Source organism: Oryctolagus cuniculus, chromosome 3 (assembly GCF_964237555.1).
Source record: "Oryctolagus cuniculus chromosome 3, mOryCun1.1, whole genome shotgun sequence".
NCBI lineage: Eukaryota > Metazoa > Chordata > Mammalia > Lagomorpha > Leporidae > Oryctolagus > Oryctolagus cuniculus.
Window position 1 is genome coordinate 180,350,054 of NC_091434.1, and position 22,352 is coordinate 180,372,405.

Genomic DNA, 22,352 nt, shown 5'->3' on the forward strand with positions numbered 1-22,352 from the left:
CCTGCAGTGCCAGCATCCCATAGCTCTCTGCTATGGCCTGGGAAAGCAGTAGAGGATGGCCCAAGTCCTTGGGCCCCTGCACCGGTGTGGGAGACCAGGAAGAAGCTCCTGGCTCCTGGCTTCAGATCAGTACAGCTCTTGCGGCCATCTGGGGAGTGAACCAGCGGATGGAAGACCTCTCTCGCTCTTGCTCTCTCTCACTGCCTCTTCCTCTCTGTAACTCTGCCTTTCAAATAAATAAACAAAATCTCTTTAAAAAAAAAATAGTAAGTGCCAATCTTCTTCCAGGTCATCAGTAGAAGTCAGCTTCCCAGAACTCCTAGACCAGCAATACAGTCATACACTTTCCAAATAAACTGTGCTTCCCTAAACCAGACGCCAAAACTGATGGTTCATTTCAGCCCTCTGCTCATCTAGCTAAACTAAGATCGACTTTGAAATGTGGCTGATTTATCACTGTCTCTTCCCCTCCTGAGATCCCACTGGTAAACTTCTTGACAAGGACCAACTCTTGCTGTGCTCCCAAAGGGTTTGGGTGTTCGACACTTGTCTCAACTTGTTCGTATTAAATGTCTGACACGCCCCAGTTCACTGAGACACATTTGTTCTCTTCCTTTCCCTCCCTTCCTTACTTGCCCAAGCATTAAGACAGCGTGTTAATTTCTCAGGTTATCAACACCATCTTCCCATGCAGCCAAGCAAACAAGTGAAGGTGGAAGTACAGTAATTTTATAAATATTGTCATAAGAAACTTTGAGAAGTAAGTGTTGCACGCACTGACACCTTGTCATTTCACTGCTCCAAAAACAGAATGAAATACTAAGATGACGGTGAACTGGCTCTGTTTTTACGTTGGTGTGAAGCTAGTTAAGAATGGGGGTGAGGCGGCAAGGGAGCATTCGGCTAGTGGTAAAGGCACCAGCTGGGATGCTCACGTCATGTCAGAGGTCCAGCTCCACTCTGGATTCCAGCTTCCTGCTAATGTGCACCTGGGAGGCAGCATGAAGATAATTCAAGTAGTTGGGTCCACACCACCCACATGGGAGACCTGAATTGAGTTCCTGCCCCAGCGTTAGCCCAGTCCTGGCTCTTTTGGGCAATTGAGGAGTGAACCAGCAGGTGAGATCTCTCTCTCTCTCTCTCTCTCTCTCTCTCTCTCTCCCTCCCTCTCTTTCTTCCTCCCTCTCTTTCTCTCACTCTGTTTTTCAAATAAATGAAATAGTATTTTTTAAAAGACTGGGGGCTAAGGAAGGTATGGAGTTAAAGGCTTGTCTTGAAATACACACTTGGAAGCTTGGATGTAATGCATAACCTCAGACAAATTCTCATTTGACCCTCTTCTCTCTCTCAACTCCAGAAACAAAACCATCTCCTTCTCTGCGGCTGCTGCCACCCATTCCTCAGTCTGAGGCTTCTCTTTCCTGCGGCTCATGCTGCAATGCCATCACCACTGCTTTCTTGCCCTTAAAACAAACAGAATGTCTGGAGAAATTTAGTGTTGCAAAGACAGATACAAAAGTCTTAAAAATAAGCCCGTGGAAAAGTGCAGAGCATCCTGAGTGCTACGGCATTCACGTCACCATGCATCACAATGTACATGGATCAGGAGTGGTTTCTCTGACCTCCACTCTCTGGACATTCAAGCTGCATCCAAATAACCCTGTCCATCCAAGGGCCGGTGCTACTCTGTCTCCTTCTTCCTTCAACAGGCTTCCTCCCTGATTCCCTCACACCTACTGGCAAATAAGCCTGCACAGAGGGACACAAAAATCATAAGGATCAAGTTGACCCAGGAGCCTTGGCTTGCCTCATGCATCACAAAGGAAGAATCTTTGACCAACATCAGTCTCGTTTGTCTTGGCATGTTTGCTGTTGGCCCGAGGTCAAGTGGAAGGTCAAGGCTGAAGAGTACCACACTGGCGTCTGGTGAAGGCTTTCTTGCTTCATTGTAACATGAAGGAGAGCATCACGCAGTGACACAGAACAGGTGTGCTGTCTGGGGTCTGTCTTCCTCCTCTTACAAAGCTACAAATGTCGGTGGGGGGCTCCACTCCCATACCCTCATCCATTACAAACTGCTCCCAAACGCCCCACCCCCCAAATACCATTAACATATGAATTTTGACATTAAGTTTCTGACACATGAACTTTTGGAGGACACGCTGAAATCATAGCCCTTTCTCCTATTTTGCAGAAGAGAGAGTTGAGGCTTTGGTGATTGGCCCAATATCATACAGCTATTAAGTGACAAAATCACATCTTCTAATAGACAATTCTGTTTCTGACATCTCAGAAACAAGGTCAAAGTGCCTCTATCTGGGAGTACTAGATTCTGATATGAAGAATCGTCTACCTAGACAACAGCTTGTGTCTTCTTCTTGGCAAAGCGACAAGGAAGGAGAGGGAGAGACGTGCAGGTGTGGAGGAGGAGACTCGAAGCGCTATGACTGGGGCCTGTGATTCTGCTCACCTGGCCTCTGCAGTGGAAGAGTCATCTGGACTAACTAAAAGACTGCTTCTGGGAGGATTAAGCCTGTTTCCTACCCAGAAGGACAAGCCAGATAAGCCATGGGAGTCACCCAGCTATAGCAATTCCAGTGTAGATCACTTAACCATAGACCAAGAGATCTTCAAAAACAAGGTGATCCTCACACAATGAATGAGGGTGAATCACACAGCAATGAGGGTGAATCAACACAAGGCTGCGTGAGTAAATCTCACAGAGGCGAGGGTAAATGAAGAACTCGGACACCGAGGGTTACATTACAGGTGAATCCCTTTTGCAAAGCGCAAGAGCAGGCCAACCTAACCCAGGGCGCTTCAAGTGAGAACACCTGTACTTCAGTGGGGGTGGGGGGAGGAGTAGTTAAAGCAAAAGTGAGTGCTCCTGAAACCCCCAGAAGGAGTTAGGACCGCAGACCCAGGAAGCAGACAGAATTGGATTCAAATCTTGATTCTGCAACTGAGTGACTTTGAACAAGAAATTTAAACTCCTTCTACCTCAGATTTTTCCGTCTATAAAGTAGGACTAATGATACCTTCCTCAAAGGGTTGGTGTGAGAAGTAAATGAAATAATGTATGTGAAGTGCCCAGCAGCATGCGTAGGTGCTGTCATAAATGCTAACTATTATTATCCCCGCCCTAGTGCCTGATAGTAAACCTGGATCAGAGACAGATAGGTAAGAGCACGGGTGAGAAGCCGAGAAGGACCAAAGGAGGCCTAGGATCAAAGTCATGCACCATGCGCACGAGCAATACACTGGAGAGAGCTGTCTTCTCTTCCCACTGCCCACACAGTCTCCCGAACTTGCTGCCTGCACGTGTGGGCCAGGCCCGTGCAGCCAAACCAAGTACTTTGGGCCCACCCATGCAGCCCTTGCTAGGGGACTTAACACTAGTCTGATAAATTAATTTGTACTGATACCATCGGGCTGGTTGCTAGCACTTCTCTGGATTACCCTCAGTAATGTGAGTTGAGTTTTAACTGGGGACTGTGGACATATAAGACCTTGACCCAAGCTGGGTGCAGTTTTACCCTCTCCCAGGTCAGAAAGGAGTGGCAGGAGTGAGACAATATAACCAGGGAAAGTTAAGGTCAAGGGTGCAAAACCAAGAGAGCTCAGGAAGTCACGAATGCAGACCAAAGACTGTCAGTACCAGACATCAAGGTCCTCTCCAAGTAGGAGGAAAGAGAGGCACCCCTCTGGGCAGCCCCAGATACCAAGAGGGCTTTGACACCCAGCACACAAAGCAGAGGGAGAATTCGCCGCTGGGATGTTGTATGAAGTGATGTCTTAGGGCAGACACACAGGGAATACTGCACAGGAGTGAAAAGGAGCAAACTGCTGGTGCACGCAGCAACACAGACAGATCCTGAGGGCTTCAGGCTAAAGGGGGTCGGGGGTGCAAGATTCCAGCGACTGCATACAATTCTGGAAAAGGAAGCACTTACAAATGCCGACAGAAAGCCAGGGACCGGAGGAGGGACTGCTTCCAAGGAGCGCGGGGGAATGCTTTTGTGATGAAAGTGTTCCGTAGCTTACTGAGGTGGCATAGGGCGTTTGCCTTCTTCAGAGTCCACGGAACTGGACACTTGGAATGGGTGCAGTTTATTTATGTATGTTATTTCTCAATAAAATTGTTGCTAAAGGAAAAGAAGTGATGTCTTACTCATAGCTGTTGTTCCGCTCTGGAGCAGGTGGGAGGCCCAGAGGAGAACCTCAGCAGGTTCTGACCTCCAACATCCACCTGGCAAATTAATGTTTGCTCGGTGCTTGACGGTTAATAGGCACTTTCTCCTCTTTTGACCAGCACACACACTCTATGAGGTGGGCATGATTAATCCCATTTTACAGGCAAGGAGACAGAGGCACGAGTGGCTAAGGGACTAGCCTCCGTCTTCTATTTCAGAGCTTGCTATCTTTCCGTCATCCCAGATTACCCTCTGGCAATGGCCTCAGAGATCATCCAGGTCTGGAGAAACTGAAGCCCTGAGAACATAAATAATGCGAGAAAAGTTCTGCAGCCAGTGAAGGACACAGCCCAGAACTGAAGACAGGTGCCCACTCACAAAAGCCATACCAAGAAAACGTCAAATCACAGTCGTGCTGAATGGCGACCAAAGAACATCCACACCCCATAGGCGAGACATCCAAGGTTAGAGAATCTATCCTAAAACAAAAGCCCGGCCCCCTTCCAGGGTTCCAGACTCCACCTCTCACTGTGTAGAGCGGGTTCCCCACCCCCAAGCCCCCGTCTCAAGGGTCTTATAACTTTAACAAACTACAGCAACCAGCACATGCATTACCTCACCATGGTCTGGCTTATTTCCTAGCAGCAATTGTCCAAAGCTTGTTCCACCTCCCCCCAACTGCTGGCTTTGCACCCGTCACCCATTCCTCCCCGCTGAAATCACAAAGTTCTGACCCCAGAGAGCCCACATGGGCCCCCTCCCCACCAGTGTCCTAAGCGTTAGGATACAGGCCCTGGTGCGGAGCAGTGTGCTTGATCCGGCCACTTCTGCGTACACAATGTGACAGCATGTATGCAAGGGGGGACAGAAGGAGGAGGGGGGATGCAGGATGGGGTGCACTTGGGGGGGACAGGAGGAGCCCTGGGAGGATCACAAGAAAGAGTTGATGGTGGGTAACTCAGGGGACAGATATTGGAGGGTGCAAGAGGGGAGGTTTCTACTTTCCATTTAGTTTCATTCTGTTCAACATGAGTCTTCTAACCAATGCACATGGGTTACATTTATTTATTTATGCCACTAAGAATAGTCTGGGCCAAGACATTATGAGCCATATTTGTCTTATCTGTACAAGGACAAAAAAAAAAAAACCTAAGCCGCATTAATATTTGAAAATGAAACAAGCACCTATAATTCACCGCCTCCCTTCCTTCACAGTGACCAAAACAAGCAACAATTTAAATGATAGAAAAACTGCATGTGAGTCACCTAAATGAGATGGAGCCAGGGAAGGGCGTGGGAAGGAGGGGCCCCAGGAGTGGAGCCTTGGGCCTGTGCTTCCGCATGGCTCCCCTTTCAACCACCCAAGTTCCTTCCTGCCTGCCATATTAGCCGGCTGTGTGCGCTCTGCTCTCTGCCCTGACCCCCTGCCCTCCACAGACACAGCTTGGTTAGGGCAGGGACCGTCCTACACTTCTTGGGCCTTTGGGGCTGAAGCCGGAGGCCGGCGCTCTGCTTGGCTACCGCCACCACCCAGAGCCGCCACCTGCTCCTCAGGCCTGCTCTGCAAGGGCACAGCAAGGTTCGCACTCCCTCGCATGTTCACCAAGACCTTCCCTGCTCCAGCACACACCTGCAGAATGCCCTGGCTCCCAAGGCGAATCCTGAGCCCAGCTGTCAAACTGGCCTGCTCGCCTCTCCCTGAGCTCCTTGCCTCCGGGCCCTGGCTCACGCCTTTCTCAGTCTCCCATTTTCTCCCTGGGGACATCTAAGGCGCCTGCTGGCCAGGCTTGCTCCTCTAAGCTCCCAGCTGCCTCGCCAGGGGTTCTAACCCCCGTGGTACAGCATGTGCACGTGTCTCTCACTCCTGCCTTCCCCGGTATCTGTTACAGGTCTGCAGCCTGCAGAAAGCAAGAGGGCGAAGGAGGACTGTCCGAGTGTGGCTCAAGTCAGAAGCAGAACTAGGTAAGGCTGGTTCAAGACTGGCCTGGGTTTAGATCAGGGCAGGGTTAGTCAATTCCTAGTCCCACCCACTAGGCGGCGCCCGCAGCCTCGTTCCGGTCACGACGCCTTCGGTTTTTGAAGTCTATTACCTGTCTGACAAGTTTCCTTCCTGCCCTACTGTCCCTTTAAGAAGGTGAACCAGGTGAGGCCCGGACTCCGCCCAGGGCGCTGGCCCCGCCCCCCGCCCCCGCCCGGCCCGCCCGGCTCGCCCAGTCCCCGGCGACCTGGCGCAGCCGTCCGGGCCGCGGTCCCAGGTCCCGGCCCGGCGCCATGGAGCGGCGCTGGCCCCTGGGGCTCGGGCTGCTGCTGCTGCTGCTGCCACCGCCCCCGGGAGCGCGCGCCAAGGAAGGTACTGACCCCCGCCCTCGCGGCTCCCACTTCCCCTCGGACCCAGCACCCCCCTCCCCGCCTCGTGAGCCGGCATTCCAGAAGAGGCCCTCCTGCCCGCGCCCCCTCTCCAGCCGCTGGGTTTGCCCTGGCCGCCCGGTTATCGGCTGGCCAGGCCAATCTTCGGCCTTTAACCCGAAACTGCTGCTGTCCCGAGTCAGTCACCCCGCCCCTGCCCGCCGGCAGCTGGCCTCTGGAGGTGGACAGTGTGCTCTTGACCGCTGGCAGGAAGCGGCGCCTGCTCCCCGGCCCCAGGCTTCGTGGGACCCTTCATTCCCAGGCAGTCCCAGCCTGGGGTGCCCAAGCCAGGGATCCCAGCCTTCAAGTTTGGGCTGGAGAGTCGCCTTATGCCAACTTGGGCCTGCAGAGCCAAGGACCTGCCTTGGGGTGAAGGGTTAGGACTTGCTACCCTAGTTCCCAGTTACAGGGCTCAAACCTCACAGGCTTGCACATCCTCTGAGGCCATGCTCCCCACACTTCCAAACCCGGAGCCGCGCTGCGCACTCCCAATAACAGGCCGCAGCATGCTGGCCGTGCAGGAACCCCCTTCCCCACCGTGGTATCCACGGCGGAGCAACCCCCTCCTGTCCATCTATTCCAATTCTGCCCCAGGCTGCACCAGTCCAGGTGACAGAGGGTGCAAGTCTCTTGGGGCTGCTCTCATGTTTCCTGCATCGACTTTCGCCAAAGATTCAGCACTCCAAGCCTTGTCCTACTCTGCCATCCTTCTTCCTCTGGAGGGAGACATGAAACCCCTAAGCTCTTCACTCCCTTGTCCCTGGGCCCTCTTCCTTCCCCAAGCCTCAGAAAACCTCAGCTGTCGGGAAGAGGCTGTGGAGGCCTGGGGCTTGGGCCCCTCCTCTCCAGAGGTGACCGGCTCATTTTCTCCCCACCTTCAGTCACTCTGATGGACACAAGCACTGCACAGGGAGAGTTGGGCTGGCTGCCGGACCCCCCGGAGGATGGGGTAAGTATCAGGAGGGAAGGATTTGGCAAGGCTCAAGGCTGCAGGCCAGTGGGAAATGGGGCGGAGAGGTGGGTGGAGGAACCGAGAAAAGAGCAGGAAAAACTGGAAGTGTCTCTCCAGGAGGGGGACGGATGGGAGGCTGACTCAGAGGCTCCAGAATGGGACCTGGGGAGGGGGGTGTCAGACTTCACCCCATAGAGAATGTCTCAGTGGCCTGGCTCCTCCACCCCCAGTGGGGAATGCCTGGGAGGACCACAGCAGGGGGCGGAGGATGAGCCCACCTCCCTGGGGAAAGAATGCCCCAAGCTGGGGTGGTTGAAGGCTGAAGCCAGTGCATTGCTTACAGAGGGACAGAAACACCAGGTAGGCATCCTCGATCTAAGAGCCATGCTTTGCAGTGGAGCTGCAGAGTTAGGTTTCAGGGTGTCAGGGAAAGCGTGTTATTTTCAGAGAGGAAAGCCAAAGTGCCCACCAAATCCTGCAAGAATCTTTGACTCCCCATGGTTAAAAACCTTCCCCAGCCCTTGGTAGGCTCTGCACTCCCACCCAAGCACACGGCATGCACACCGTGCATTCCAGCGGCCGAGCAGCTCTGTGCCCTTTCCCTCTGTGGGTAGGGTACCCCTGAGATGCAGTGAGTGGAGGTCAGTTATGGGAAGTCCAGGGAGCACCTTCTGCCACCCAGCAGAGCTGGCTCCGAATCAGGCCAGGCTCCTGAACTCTGCTCTCTGGGTGTCGCTTCTTACTTCAGTGCAGTCTCTGGCTCTGGGGTCAGAATTACTGTGTCTTTCCCTTTGGGTCCTAGGGTCCTGGCTCCATTCTCTGCTCTCCCACAGAGTGGCCTGTAATTAGAGTTATAGACTAAACCATAATGTATCCTCCAGGAGGGGCTGTTTGGAAAATCCTGGATTAGGCCAGCCCTAATAGGCACTTCATCTCATAAACCAGCTAATCACTCTACAACGACGGCTGCAGGTCCATCTGCTGGCTCCCACGGGCTGTTACCCCACCCAAATAACTCTCTCCTAATTGGGCTGTGTAAGTCAGTCCCCCTCCTCTTCAGCCTAGGTGAAAGAGCCCAGTGCTGGGAAGGCTAGAACACAGCCAGCACACACACGCTGCCTCCCTCCAGCAGATCCCCTCGCCTTCTCCCCATCTTTTCAAAACACGCGTGCATGCACACATTCTGGGTCAGGCTCCCCAGACTGCACCCGTGTGGAAGCCAGCAGGCTGAGTGATGGGTGAAAGGACCCTTCCTGCTGAGCCCAGACAGCTGGTTGTCCCCCATCTGTCACTGCTGGACCTGGGAGAGGAAAATTACAGCTGGGAACATCTGCTTCTCCGGGCTCCAGCTGCAGCTGTGGCACTCGGGTTAATGTGCTGCACATTAACCACCCACCACCCTGTGCACCTGGCCGTGCACTTGGGCTTCCCAGCACAGCTTCCTCTTAGGAACAGACTCCAGGTGCCTTTTCATTGCCTTTCAGACACTGCTTGCCCGATCTTTGAACTTCCCTAACAAAATGCAGAAATCACAGCAGTATGTATTTCTACCCCACCCCACCCAGAATGCGTAATTAATGGTGCTTCCTGCCTTCTCCCAGAACTGAGAGCAGAGCTGAGAGCCCGTGCGTTGCAGTGGGCAAAAACTCCAGGAAAGTGAACTTTCCAGGGGCCTTATTCTCTATCCAATTATGGGTTGCAACCAAAATGGAATATTTATGGAATCTGAACACATCTTTCATAAATTCATCCAGCAAAGAAAATACTTAAGAATAATTGAGAATGCTTTTTGAAGAATGAAATGGGCAACTTGTCCTACCACAGATAGGGACTATCAGCTGCAGTTAATACATGTGGCATTGCACAAGAATACTCAGCTCAATGGAAAAGTACAGAAAGTCCAGAAACTAACCCACATATATGAGGTTTTAAGGTGTGATAACATTGAAATTACCAATCCATGTAGAAAGTATTGGAGGGAGAGAAAAAATTCTACCCTCTGAAGGTCTAGTAATGGAGTCTATGAGATAATGAGCAGTAAGCAAGGTAACATCAGAAAATCCACTTTTTTAAAAAAATTTATGTATTTATTTGAAAGAGAATTACAGAGAGGGGAAGAAAGAGAGAGAGAACTTTGATCTTCTGGTTCACTCCCCAAATGGCCTCTAAGGCCAGAGCTGAGCCAGGCTGAAGTCAGGAGCCTGGGACTCCATCAGGGTCTCCCATGTGCGTGGCAGGGGCCCAAGTACTTTGGCCTTATCCACTGCTTCTCCAGGCACATTATCGGGGAGCTGGGTAGGAAGGGGAGCAGCTGGGGCTTCCACAGGTGCTCATATGGGATGCCAGTGTCACAGGCTGTGGGCAGCCTACCCTGCTGCACCGCAATGCCTGTTTAATCAACAACAACAAACACTGGAGTTCCACAAAATAAGAGACTTGAAGGGTCAGTTGATTGAGCATGTGTAGCTTGCTGAGCTGCAGAAAAGGAGTGGAGCTCGGGGCTGGGTTCACCTGTGCATTGTGAACAAAGGCTGTCCTGCTTTGCGATTAGAAGTCTCAGGAAGCACAAGTCTGGAAGCAGCACTTTTCCTGATACAGCTAATTTACAGAGGTAGATTTCCCTTGGAGATGTAAATGTCCTTTACAAAGGGCTTTTCGAGCTACACCCAGGTCTGCAGTTTCTCAGAATAGCTAGCTTGAAATAGGCCAAATAAGTACTTGGGAGTGTTGTGTCCTAAGCCCCAACTGTATCAACTAGTCAATAAATTGACAGTGGCACTGTAAAAGAAAAATGGTTAAAATATGCCTCCATTTCACACTGTACACAGAAAAATAAATCCTAGGGAAATCAAAATCCAAACCCAAAAAAAAACTTACAAAAATCTTAGGAGAAGATATGGGATTGGCAAAAAGTATATTAATATCCAGTGTTGATGAGACTTTGAGAAAATGAGCCCTCTTGCATTGTTGGTGAGCCTTCTTAGAAGACAATTTAGCAGTATCCTAAAATTTGTAACCTGTCTACCTTTTGATACAGCTATTGTAGAAATCTTCTAGAAGGCTTTCATTAAGTGTACATATTTGCTTTAAAAAAAAAAGCCTACCCAAATGTCCAGTAATAGGTAGTAATTAAGTTATCTATGTCCATGTAATGGAAGCTATTTATAGACTGTTAAAAGAGAGATAAATGATTGCATGCTCTTGTGGATACCTTTCAAAGGCTTATTTATTACAACAGAAAGTAGGTTACAGAATAACACTTGCATGATCTCATTTATGATAGAAACAAAATAGAAGCATTTTCAGATGTTTCTCTGGAGCCGTTGAAAATGTTCTGAAAAGTTTTGCTCCAACTCGTTAAGAGTGGTTGCCTCTGGGAATGAGGGTGAAAGGTTGGGAAGGGACGTAAATGTGTTCTTCTGTGTAAGTCTTTATGCTTCGGCTCTTGATAATAAGCACAAGGAGACATAATGATTAAGAGCACAAACTCCAGAGCCTGGAGTACCTGAGTTTATGTCCCAGCTCTGCCTCTTCAGAGCGAAGTCCACTGGGCAAGTCATTCTGCACTCTGCCTCAGTTTCCCCATGGAAAGTGCTTAGAACAATGACTGGTTATGGTAAGTGCTGTATTAGTGCTAGCCATTGTTATTATCATGTGTAAAAATTGTTTTAATGTGAAAGAAGTTGAGGACTACCACCTACAGTGCTGGCATCCCATATGGGCCCCAGTTCAAGTCCTGGCTACTCCACTTTGATCTAGCTCCCTTCTAAAGCAGCGGAAGATGGCACAAGTTCTTGGTCCCCTGTCACCCACGTAGGAGACCTGGAGGAAACTCCTGGCTCCTGGATTCAGCCTGGCCCACCCCTGGCCATTGCAGCCATTTGGGGCGTGAACCAGCAGATGGAAGATCAATCAGATCAATCTCTCTCTCTCTCTGCCTCTGCAGTTCCTTCTCTGTAACTCTGACTTTCAAATAAGTGAATAAATCTTAAAAAAAAAGAAATAGTTTAGGAGGGCCAGAGTAGTGTCTAGCAGCCCCGCCACTCTATTTATTTATTTACTTATTTGCTTATTTATTTGAAATTGAGACAGATATTCCATCCACAGGTTCACTTCTCAGATAGCAGCAATAGCCAGGTCTGGGCCAGGCCAAAGCCAGGAGCAGACATTCCATCCTGGTCTTCCACGTAGAGGGCAGGGGCCCAAGTACTTGGCCATCCTCTGCTGCCTTCCTAGCTCATTAGCAGGAAGTGGATGGGAAACAGAGCAGCTGGGCCTTGAGCTAGCACCCCAGTAGAGGGTGCTGATATCAGAAGCAGCTGCTTAAACCTGCTGCATCACAGTGGTGATTTTTTTAACAGCTGTAACTGGCAGGCATATCGGAGAAGGTGGGCTTCCCTATACAAAGAGTTCTGTGTTTGTTTTTGCCCTCCAAAAGCATACAGATTTTAATATTTCAAAATAAGTTTTCTCTTCTCTGAACAAGTAGGCAGAAGGGTTTTGTGAATGAGCTTTGCTTTTGGGGTACCTGACAGCTCTGCAGATGAAATAGGTAAAAATTGGTGCATACACGTACTCTTGAGGTTGGAGATGGCTGACTGAAGGGACCAGGACTGGCTAGGGGTGTTAAGGGACTATTGTCCATCCTATAGCCAAATAAATCCCTAAGTATAAACACTTACCCACTATCCTGGGACCAAGGGGTGGGGAGAGGCAGGACAAGTAGTATGAACCTGGAGGGGCTCTGACACCAGCTACTTTTCTTCAGCCCTAATATGCCTGGGTTTAGGAAGCAGGTGAGGATCTGATGCCTGGCTCTTCCTTCTCTTCTCGCAGTGGAGTGAGGTGCAGCAGATGCTGAATGGGACGCCCCTGTACATGTACCAGGACTGTCCAATGCAAGAAGGTGGAGACACTGACCACTGGCTCCGCTCCAACTGGATCTACCGGGGAGAGGAGGCTTCGCGTGTCCACGTGGAGCTGCAGTTCACCGTGCGAGACTGTAAGAGTTTCCCTGGAGGAGCTGGACCTCTGGGCTGCAAGGAGACCTTCAACCTTCTGTACATGGAGAGTGACCAGGACGTGGGCATCCAGCTCCGACGGCCCTTGTTCCAAAAGGTGCTGCTACTGCCCCACTGCCATCTCAGTCCTGACAGCGATCCTTGCCTTCCTTACCTGACCCCACTCAGCTAAGAAAATTGAAGAAAGTGGCAGAGACAGGGAGAGAGTGCAGATGTGGAGTAAGGAAAAGAATATGGAACTAGTGCTGGCGTTGAGTCCCTTTTCCCCTGTCTCCTGGCTTTGGAAGTATCAGTTGACCTCTCGAAGCTCTGGTGTCCTTATTATAAGATAGTGATAATAGGGCCAGGCTTATCTTCTAGAAGCTTTTACAGGCATCCACTGAGATAACACGATGCCATAGTAGAGGTGGTAGAGGAAGTATATGCAGTGCAGAAGCAGTCAGACTTCTCCCTCTCCGCGCACCTGCCGTGCAGGTGACACACCCCGTGAGTACAGCAGGAGTTATGTGGTGAGACCATTCTCTGCAGGTGAGGTCTAGTACCATGCCTTTTTTTCCTACTGAGGAAAGCATACAAGCATGCAAAGGAGCAAAGAGTATTTTATAGGATATGCTCTCCTTTCTTTCACATAAGAAAATGTTGTGGAATTTTTATTAATAATTAATTATGTCCATTGCAGCTGATCATGTCACCAGCACTGGGGTTGGGAACCCCTCCAAATAGTGGAAATTTTATGGACCGTGGAGTCCCACTGCTTGGGTTCCAGTCCTGGCCCCATCACGTAGTAGCTATGTGATTTCGCACGAGGTCTCTACATTCCCTTAGCTTTCTTTTCCTCGTCTCTTAAGTATAGGTGATAAGTCACCCTGTCTAGTAGATTGTTGCATGGGGTAATGAGCATAATGCACATAAAATGCCAAGCCTGCTACCTCACACCATAATCAAGTTGTAAAGCACAGGTTGCAGATTGTTTTTCTGAAATGCTTGGGGCCAGATATGTATTGAATTTCATAATTTTTCAAATATTTGCAAATATATAATGAGAGACCTTAGGAATGGGACCCAAAACTAAGCAAGAAATTCATTTATATTTCATATACACCTTATATCCCCAGCCTGAAGGTAATTTCCGCTGTTATTTTTAGTGTGCCTGCATTCTGACTGAGACCTGTCACATGAGATCAGATGTGAAATTTTCCACCTGTCAAGTCAGAACAGTGCTCACAAAGTTGTGGGTTGGGGAGCATTTCAGATTTGGGATTTTCGGGTTATGCATGCTCAACCATTTATTGCCAAAACCGTTGTCACTGTTATGCAGGAATGAAGCATGACTCTGCCACCCCGCCCCTCTGCTCACCCCCCTCCCTCCTCCCAGGTCACCACAGTGGCTGCAGACCAGAGCTTCACCATTCGAGACCTTGCATCTGGCTCCATGAAGCTGAATGTGGAGCGCTGCTCCCTGGGCCACTTGACGCGCCGTGGCCTCTACCTTGCCTTCCACAACCCAGGCGCCTGTGTGGCCCTGGTGTCCGTACGTGTGTTCTACCAGCGCTGTCCTGAGGCCGTGCACAGCTTGGCCCAATTCCCTGACACTCTCCCAGGACCCGTTGGGCTGGTGGAAGTGGCAGGGACCTGCTTGCCCCATGCACAGTCCAGCGCGGGGCCCTCGGGTGCACCTCGCATGCATTGCAGCCCCGATGGCGAGTGGTTGGTGCCTGTGGGCCAGTGCCACTGCGAGCCTGGCTATGAGGAAGGTGACGGAGGCACGGCATGCATTGGTAAGGACAGAGGTGGTGAGAACCCGGGGACCACGTGGGCTGGAAGGAAGCCTGTGCTCCATCCCAGTGATTTTTAGCCCAAGTGCCTGAGAGCAGGCTGGGGGGAGGGGGCCACCCCAGCAGAGATGTTTCCAGTACAAGGGATTGGACAGGTGCTGGTTCTGCCTGTGAAAACAGTAGACAACCACAATTCTTCTACTTTGTCTCTACAGCCTGCCCTAGTGACTCCTACCGGACCGACGTGAGCACACCCCATTGTCTCAAGTGCCCCCAGCACAGCACAGCCACCTCTGAGGGAGCCACCATCTGTACCTGTGACAGTGGCCACTACAGAGCCCCCGGAGAGGGCCCCCAGGAGGCATGCACACGTGAGTCTGAGTGCAGGGCTAGCCATCAGGAGGAAGGGCTGGGCTGTTGCTGAGCCCTTATGAGGGCCAGAATTTTCCAGAGCGTCTCAGATATTGGAGACTGTCTAGGGTGGCAGGCACTTGTCCCTCGCCTGGTCCCCTGCTCTCCCTGGGAGAATGCAGAAATGTGCAAATGTTCCTTTATCCTCAGTAGGAATTAAGTGTCTCCACGAGGACTTTGAAAATCAGGGTGGGGGGAAGCAGGGCTCAGCAGCTTGGTGAGGACAGAGCTACAACCATCATGGCTCCTCTTCTTCCACAGGTCCACCCTCGGCCCCCCAAAACCTGAGCTTCTCTGCATCGGGGACTCAGCTCTCCCTGCGCTGGGAGCCTCCTGCAGATATGGGGGGACGCCAGGATGTCAGATACAGCGTAGGGTGCTCCCAGTGCCAGGGCTCAGCCCAGGACGGGGGGCCCTGCCAGCCCTGTGGGGCCAGTGTGCGCTTCTCCCCAGGGAACAGGGAGCTCACAGTACCCAGGGTGCGCGTCGATGGCCTTGAACCCTACACCAACTACACCTTCAACGTGGAAGCGCAGAACGGTGTGTCGGGGCTGGGGAGCTCCAGTCCCGCCAGCGCCTCCTTGAGCATCGGCATGGGGCATGCAGGTAAGGGACCTGGAGCAAACGGGAAAACAGGCGTCAGCTGCTGGACAGGAAGTCGTGTGTAGTATTGAAACATGACTTAAGTGATTTCCTCTTCTCCTTCCACATCCAACTGTCTGCCTGTGGACTCCCAGAGTCGCTCTCAGGCCTGTCTCTGAGACTGGTGAAGAAAGAACCCAGGCAGCTGGAGCTGACCTGGGCAGGGTCCTGGCCCCGCAGTCCCGGAGGAAACCTGACCTATGAGCTGCATGTGCTGAACCAGGTCAGATGCTGCTGGCAGGCACCTTCCGAGTCTGCACCAGGATATTCCCTGACCTCGCTAGCCTGGGGTGCCATCTTGGGGGGAGCCGCCCAAGCTAACTCTGTAGCTTTCCTTGGACAAAAGGCCACCAAGAACCCTGTCCTTATCATTCTGCTGGGCAAACCCTCCCCACCTGCTTGCACGACTATCCGTCACCTCCAGCCAGGTCTGTCTGGGCACAGCCCAGTGACTGCAGGTTCCACCCCCAGGACGAAGAACGGCACCAGATGGTTCTTGAACCCAGGGTCTTGCTGACAGAACTGCAGCCAGACACCACATATATCGTCAGAGTTCGGATGTTGACGCCACTGGGCCCTGGCCCCTTCTCACCTGACCATGAATTCCGGACCAGCCCTCCAGGTGGGTTATCTCCCGTTCTACCCTGCACCCATAGGTACACACCTGTTGTCCACTGAGACACCTCAGCTCCCTTTAGAATCGCTGATCCTGCCTCTTTGTCTACACACAAACTCAGACCCCCACACGCACTTCCCAGAGTAAGGGGCAAATGCATACACAGCACCCGGTGACAGAACTGACTCTGGTGTCCCCAGGGCCAGGCCCTTCTGACCCCCTCATCCCTGCGGGCTGTGAGCCCCCCACCCCAGGCCTCCTCACCCCATTTGCCTGCAGTTTCCAGGGGTCTGACCGGAGGAGAGATCGTGGCCATCATCTTCGGGCTGCTGCTTGGCGTGGCTCTGCTGCTGGGGATTCTCGTGTTCCGTTCAAGGTGCTGACTCCCGTCCCCTCCCCTTACACCTGTCCCAGTCTCTGTCCCATTAGAAGCCCCTGGTGGTAGCTCTGACAGCCCGCCCATTCCCTGGTCCTGAAGCTCAAACGCAGCCCTTGCTGCTGGAGCAGATTCTGCCAGAGCCCGTGGGGCCCCTGAGTGGTCCCAGGGCCCTGAGGAGACGGACTCCTGCCTCTCACAGGAGGGGACAGCGGCAACGGCAGCAGAGGCCACGCGACCACGTCACAGATGTGGACCGAGGTGAGTGTGAGCACGCGTGCATGCATGTGCATTCGGACACGCGTGTGTGCATGGAAGGGTGCCGCTGAGAAGGAGTTCATGTTTGCCAGGCTAACCCTGGAGGCCCATGTAGAGTTTTTGTCCGTGGGGCTTTTGTGTTTTGCTACCTAATTAACTTTGGTTAATTAACTCTGTCCTGATGGCCCGCCAGTGGCTCTGCTGCAGTTATCTCTCATTAGCTGTTGGTGCCACCGCGCTGTCACCTTGGGCTCTGGGCATCCCAGTGACCGGGTCTGTGAGCTGAGGCTGGGCAGCAGGGAGTGGAGGTCCTCGGAGGCACATGGACGTCCTGCTTGTCACCTCATTAGATGTTGTGCCTTAGGGGGATCAGCGGCCATGGGAGGACTAGGGTGGGAGCGAGGCTTGTCTGAGAATGTGAATGAGGTGTGAGTGACGGAAGCAGCATGGGGGGAGGCGAGAGACTGGAAGCAGGGTCAGAGCGGGGGAAGGTTGGGTAACTCACGCCGGGGGTGCTTCTCGGCTCTTGGTTCTGACCCACTGCTTTGGACCTTGGGGAGTGAGGATGGGCAGTTTGGAGCATAGACAGGAAGAAGGAGGCCCAGGCCTGGAGGCTTAGTGGCTAAGGATAGAGACGACTCTCCCACTGCATGCAAAACAGCACTCACCTCGGGGACCTCCTCCACTGCAGACCCCCTGCTCCTCACCACCCACCACCCACCCCCAATACTCCTGAGCCCTCCTCGCCCTCCCCACAGAGGACAAGCTGTGGCTGAAGCCCTACGTGGACCTCCAGGCCTATGAGGACCCTGCGCAGGGAGCCCTGGACTTCACCCAAGAGCTGGACCCAGCCTGGCTGGTCGTGGACACTGTCATAGGGGAAGGTGAGTTTTTCTTGCTATGCACTGCACACAGCCAGTCCTCCGTGTGGGAGCACGGAGCTGCCGTGGGCCCCTCCTCCGGCCTCCCTGGGGAGCCCAGAGTTCCCAGCTGAGGTCCCTGGACTCTGCCCCACATCCCTTCCATCTGCTGCCTGAGGCAGCCCCCACCTCCTGCACACTCAGATTCTGTGGGTATGCAGGTTCGGACAGTGTTCGATCCACCGTCCTTGTTCATGGAGCTGTTGCTGTGCTGAGACTCCTGCTCTTCTCAGATGGCTCCCAAACATGGGAGAGACTGGCAGCCTCCCTAGCCCAGCATTCCACCCCATCCGGGGCCCAGTGTCCTTGGGCTGCCCTGATCCCCTGAGTCCCCAGAGGAAATGGATCTGAGTAGAGAACAAAGCTTGGCAGTGTCCTTGCCTGTTGTGTGGCTAAGCCAGCTGAGCTGTGACTGGAGGAGCTCCCGGAAGAGAGGCAGCCAGGGTCAGCCTCACCTTCCCCTGTCCCTTGGGCTGGTCTGGCTTGCTCTTCCTGGACACACCCCAGTCCCATTGCTCAGGGCAGTTAACTGCACACTTGCTGTAAATCAGCAATGGTGCTGACATGGAAATGTGAAAAGCAGCACTGAACATGTTGCAGAGCTTCCCTGCAGACCCAGCCACCATCCCTTCCCCAAGCCCTGTCCCAGGAGGCAACCTCCGTGTTCTGGGTCCTCCAGAGAACAAAAGGGGATTGGAGGGCCAGAAGGAGCCACTGTTGCCTCCTGAGAGAGCCTGGCACTGCACTGGGCCATGTCCCCATTTTCTTTCCACCCAGGAGAGTTTGGAGAAGTGTACCGAGGGACCCTGAGGGTCCCCAGCCAGGACTGCAAGACGGTGGCCATTAAGACCCTGAAAGACACCTCTCCCGATGGCCAGTGGTGGAACTTCCTTCGAGAAGCGACTATCATGGGCCAGTTCAACCACCCTCACATCCTGCATCTAGAAGGCGTCGTCACAAAGAGTATGCTCTCCACCAGCCTGGGGCGAGAGGGTGGGAAGGAAGCGGGAGACCGCCAGAGGCGGAGGGAGGGCGTGCTGCCAGGGGCAGGCAGACAGGACTGCACATGGTGACGTGTGCCTCGTGTCTCAGGAAAGCCCATCATGATCATCACGGAGTTTATGGAGCACGGAGCCCTGGATGCCTTCCTGAGGGTGAGGGGGATGGAGGACCCGCTGGGAGGGTGACATGCTCTCTGGGGGGAGACCCTGCCCGTCCCCTGACTCACACACTCACTCTGCTGCAGGAGCGGGAAGGCCAGCTGGTCCCTGGGCAGCTGGTGGCCATGCTGCTGGGCATAGCGTCCGGCATGAACTACCTCAGTGACCACAGTTATGTCCACCGGGACCTGGCTGCCAGGAACATCTTGGTGAGTCAGAACCTGTGCTGCAAGGTGTCTGACTTTGGCTTGACCCGTCTCCTGGACAACTTTGATGGCACCTACGAAACCCAGGTGAGAGCCCTGTACACACTGCGTACACTTCGACACGCGCCGCGCCGTTTCCTGTCGTGCGCGCGACCACGAGGATCCGTGCTCATGGGCGCACAGCAACCTCCCATCTGTGCCCTGAAATACCACTTCCTGTCCCATGTGCCTTCTCAGGGAGGAAAGATCCCCATTCGCTGGACAGCCCCTGAAGCCATTGCCCACCGAATCTTCACCACGGCCAGTGACGTGTGGAGCTTTGGGATTGTGATGTGGGAGGTGCTGAGCTTTGGGGACAAGCCCTACGGGGAGATGAGCAATCAGGAGGTGAGTCTGGGACATTCTTCCCCAAGTCATCCAAACTGACACCTCTCAGCTCCCAAAATCTCCCACGGCCTTTTCCTGCAAAGATCCTTATTTCTTCTTCTCGATCCACAAGTCTTCTACACTCCTGTTTCTTTGTTCTGGTCCCTTTACCAGCTCCATACTACTCTCAGCTCTGCTCAGAGGTGCTTGTGGGCACCTTGCAATGATTTGTCTGGCCTCAGGTTTCTCCGGGGCCTCCAGGGAGGCCTCCTCCCCTAGGGAAGCTCTCTGCTCTCACCCTCAGGTGATGAAGAGCATCGAGGATGGGTACCGACTGCCGCCTCCCGTGGACTGCCCTGCTCCTCTGTATGAACTCATGAAGAACTGCTGGGCATATGACAGTGCCCGCCGGCCCCACTTCCACCAGCTGCAGGCGCACCTGGAGCAGTTGCTTGCCAACCCCCATTCCTTGAGGACCATTGCCAACTTTGACCCCAGGTAACCATGCTGAGGAAGGACAAGGGAATTAAGGCAGATCCTGGAGAATGGAAGTAGGTGTTCTGCCCCACCCACCAAGTGAGAGCCTGGGAAGCCCTGCATGGAGCCCAGCACGTGAGGTGGGACTGTGGTAGGTGCCCTGAGGAGAGGCCACCCCGCTGGTGGACATGCAGTCCCTGCTCCAGAGCTCTAGTTTGAAAGAGGATGGGGGCAGGCCCCGCGGCTCACTAGGCTAATCCTCCGCCTTGCGGCGCCAGCACACCGGATTCTATCCCGGTTGCCCCTCTTCCAGGCCAGCTCTCTGCTGTGGCAAGGGAGTGCAGTGAAGGATGGCCCAAGTGCTTGGGCTCTGCACCCCATGGGAGACCAGGAGAAGCACCTGGCTCCTGGCTTCGGATCAGCACGGTGCACCAGCCGCAGCACGGCGGCCATTGGAGGGTGAACCAACGGCAAAAAGGAAGACCTTTCTCTCTGTCTCTCTCTCTCACTGTCCACTCTGCCTGTCAAAAAAAAAAAAAAGAAAGAAAGAGGATGGGAAGCAGAGGCAAGTGCTCCTGGAGAATCCTGAAAGGTACTGCTTGAAGTCTGCTGCAGATTATCCACATTCGCAGGAGGAGTTACAGCTAGGGCCCCAACTCCTTGACTTCATGGTTAGTCTCCATCCCGTTCTCCGTCTCAGCTGCCTATTAGATCCTCCCTGGAGTTCTTGCCTATTCCGCTGCATTGTACATTCTCTGAGGAACTTTTGTGGCCCAGTTCAGGACCTGGGAATGCATCTCCCACCCCACAGAAATATTCCTGGGTGTGAAGGAAAGGTTCAGTCAACAAAGTTTGCAGTACCCACGGGTGCAAGCTCTTTGCTAAATATTGAAGACAAACCAATGCTTACCATCTGCTACCTGTTCCAGGGAGCTTGGGCAGTTAGGTGGGGATGAGGAAGGCAGGGGCAGCCTTGAGGTTCTGGGAAGGCTGCCTGGTCCCATGGCCAGTCTCACGGGAGGGGAGAGCTGCAAACTGACAGATTACAGATGTGTAGGATGATAACAGCATCCAAAGAAGTTGGGGAGGCAGCAGAGGTCAGTGCAAAGAGGACCAGTCCTGCTGAGAAACGTGGACTTTGTCCTGAGTACAGAGAACCATCAACCAACATTTTAAGGGTACTCATAGGAGGAATATGGTCAGACTTGCATCTTACCAAAACATGACCAGAATGCAGGGACTGAACTGGTAAGAGGCGGGGAGGGGTGGGGAGGCAGGCCAGGCTGGACTTGCCATGCTTTATCTGGCAAACCAGCCCGGCGTACTGGCCTGTGTATCAAACCACCATATATAACCTTGTTTCTAGGAGAAAATGTGTTCCAAGTTCCAACTTTCGAAACTGTCTTTGGAGCACAACTCCCTCGTACGCTGGAGACTGCATGTGCTAATCTTTCTGGAATGTTGGATATTTTTTCCCCCAGCAGATTTACTTTGCTAATGGTTTTTGGCTCTGGCAGCCTTTGGTGCAGGAACACTCATTGTATTGTGGGTGTCAGAGTGCAAGAATGACAGTGGAGGTTGAAGGCAGCAGGCAAGGGCTGCTCCCAGGACTCAGGCTGCCACCCTGGAACATAACAGGACCACACCCGGCCGCTGGGCCTCTGTTGGCTTTAAAATCTGAAGCAGTTCCCAGGCAGGTGCCCAGAACCAGGAGCTCCAGGGTCTGCTTCTGTTGGGAGACTCCCTGGGCTGCCATCTTCCCTTGGCCTGTTGACATAGCACGGTTGCCAGCCTCCTGCTGCAGTGAGACACGAGAAAGCAGGAAGAAGTGGGTCCACAGACAGTGGTCTGGCTCCTCTCTGCACCCAGGCTGCCCACCTGAGTACTGGCTGCGGCTGCACAGTGGCGGAGGCTCTGGAGCCCCTAATGACAGAACCCGTGTCCCACAGGGTCACTCTCCGCCTGCCCAGCCTGAGCGGCTCAGATGGCATCCCTTACAGAAGCGTGTCTGAGTGGCTCGAGTCGATCCGCATGAAACGCTACATCCTGCACTTCCGCTCGGCCGGGCTGGACACCATGGAATGTGTGCTGGAGCTGACGGCTGAGTAAGGAGGCTGGCGTGGCCCGGGCTGGGGAGGGCAGCTGGGGTTTGAGCATCAGGACTCACAGCGCCCCCATCCCTGCCCACAGGGACCTGACGCAGATGGGAATCACTCTGCCGGGGCACCAGAAGCGCATTCTTTGCAGTATTCAGGGATTCAAGGACTGAGAGCTGCAGGGGGGACACCTGGAGCCACCCCCTACCTCCCTCTCCTCAGCGAGGAAGGACAGGGCCAAGGTCACTCACCAGCCCCTTCCCTCAACCTACTCACGTAGGCGATCGGTGCTGCTCCTGCCCAGTCTTCCAGAGGCAGCAGCCTCTGGGCCTTGGGAGCCTTTGTTTTAAAAAGGGAGGTAGAGGTAGAAGTATAACAGTGATGTGGGCAGGTGCTGGGGGAGGGTTTAATATATATACACATACATATACATATATATTTTTGTAAATAAACAGAAACTGAGTTTTCACTTTACCC

General features: G+C 53.2%; 1 protein-coding gene across 1 annotated transcript; it reads left to right on the plus strand.

Annotated features, from left to right (window-relative positions):
- Positions 1 to 6,385: 6,385 nt before the first annotated feature.
- Positions 6,386 to 22,349, plus strand: EPHA1 (EPH receptor A1). Its single transcript, XM_051849013.2, has 18 exons — positions 6,386 to 6,543; positions 7,481 to 7,548; positions 12,388 to 12,669; positions 13,948 to 14,350; positions 14,563 to 14,718; positions 15,020 to 15,364; positions 15,496 to 15,623; positions 15,872 to 16,022; positions 16,296 to 16,392; positions 16,595 to 16,653; positions 17,409 to 17,534; positions 18,348 to 18,533; positions 18,663 to 18,724; positions 18,817 to 19,023; positions 19,174 to 19,323; positions 19,607 to 19,800; positions 21,729 to 21,884; positions 21,970 to 22,349. Exons 1-18 carry the CDS (start codon positions 6,465 to 6,467, stop codon positions 22,046 to 22,048), a joined length of 2,928 nt encoding a protein of 975 aa, XP_051704973.1. The 5' UTR covers positions 6,386 to 6,464; the 3' UTR covers positions 22,049 to 22,349.
- Positions 22,350 to 22,352: the final 3 nt, after the last annotated feature.

Bases quoted from the DNA above. Each gene is read 5' to 3' on its own strand.
- EPHA1 (XM_051849013.2), top strand. From the start codon at position 6,465: ATGGAGCGGCGCTGGCCCCTGGGGCTCGGGCTGCTGCTGCTGCTGCTG. The intron at 15,624-15,871 runs GTCAGATGCTGC...TTCCACCCCCAG, and splicing joins AGCTGCATGTGCTGAACCAG to GACGAAGAACGGCACCAGAT. The intron at 17,535-18,347 runs GTGAGTTTTTCT...CTTTCCACCCAG, and splicing joins GGACACTGTCATAGGGGAAG to GAGAGTTTGGAGAAGTGTAC.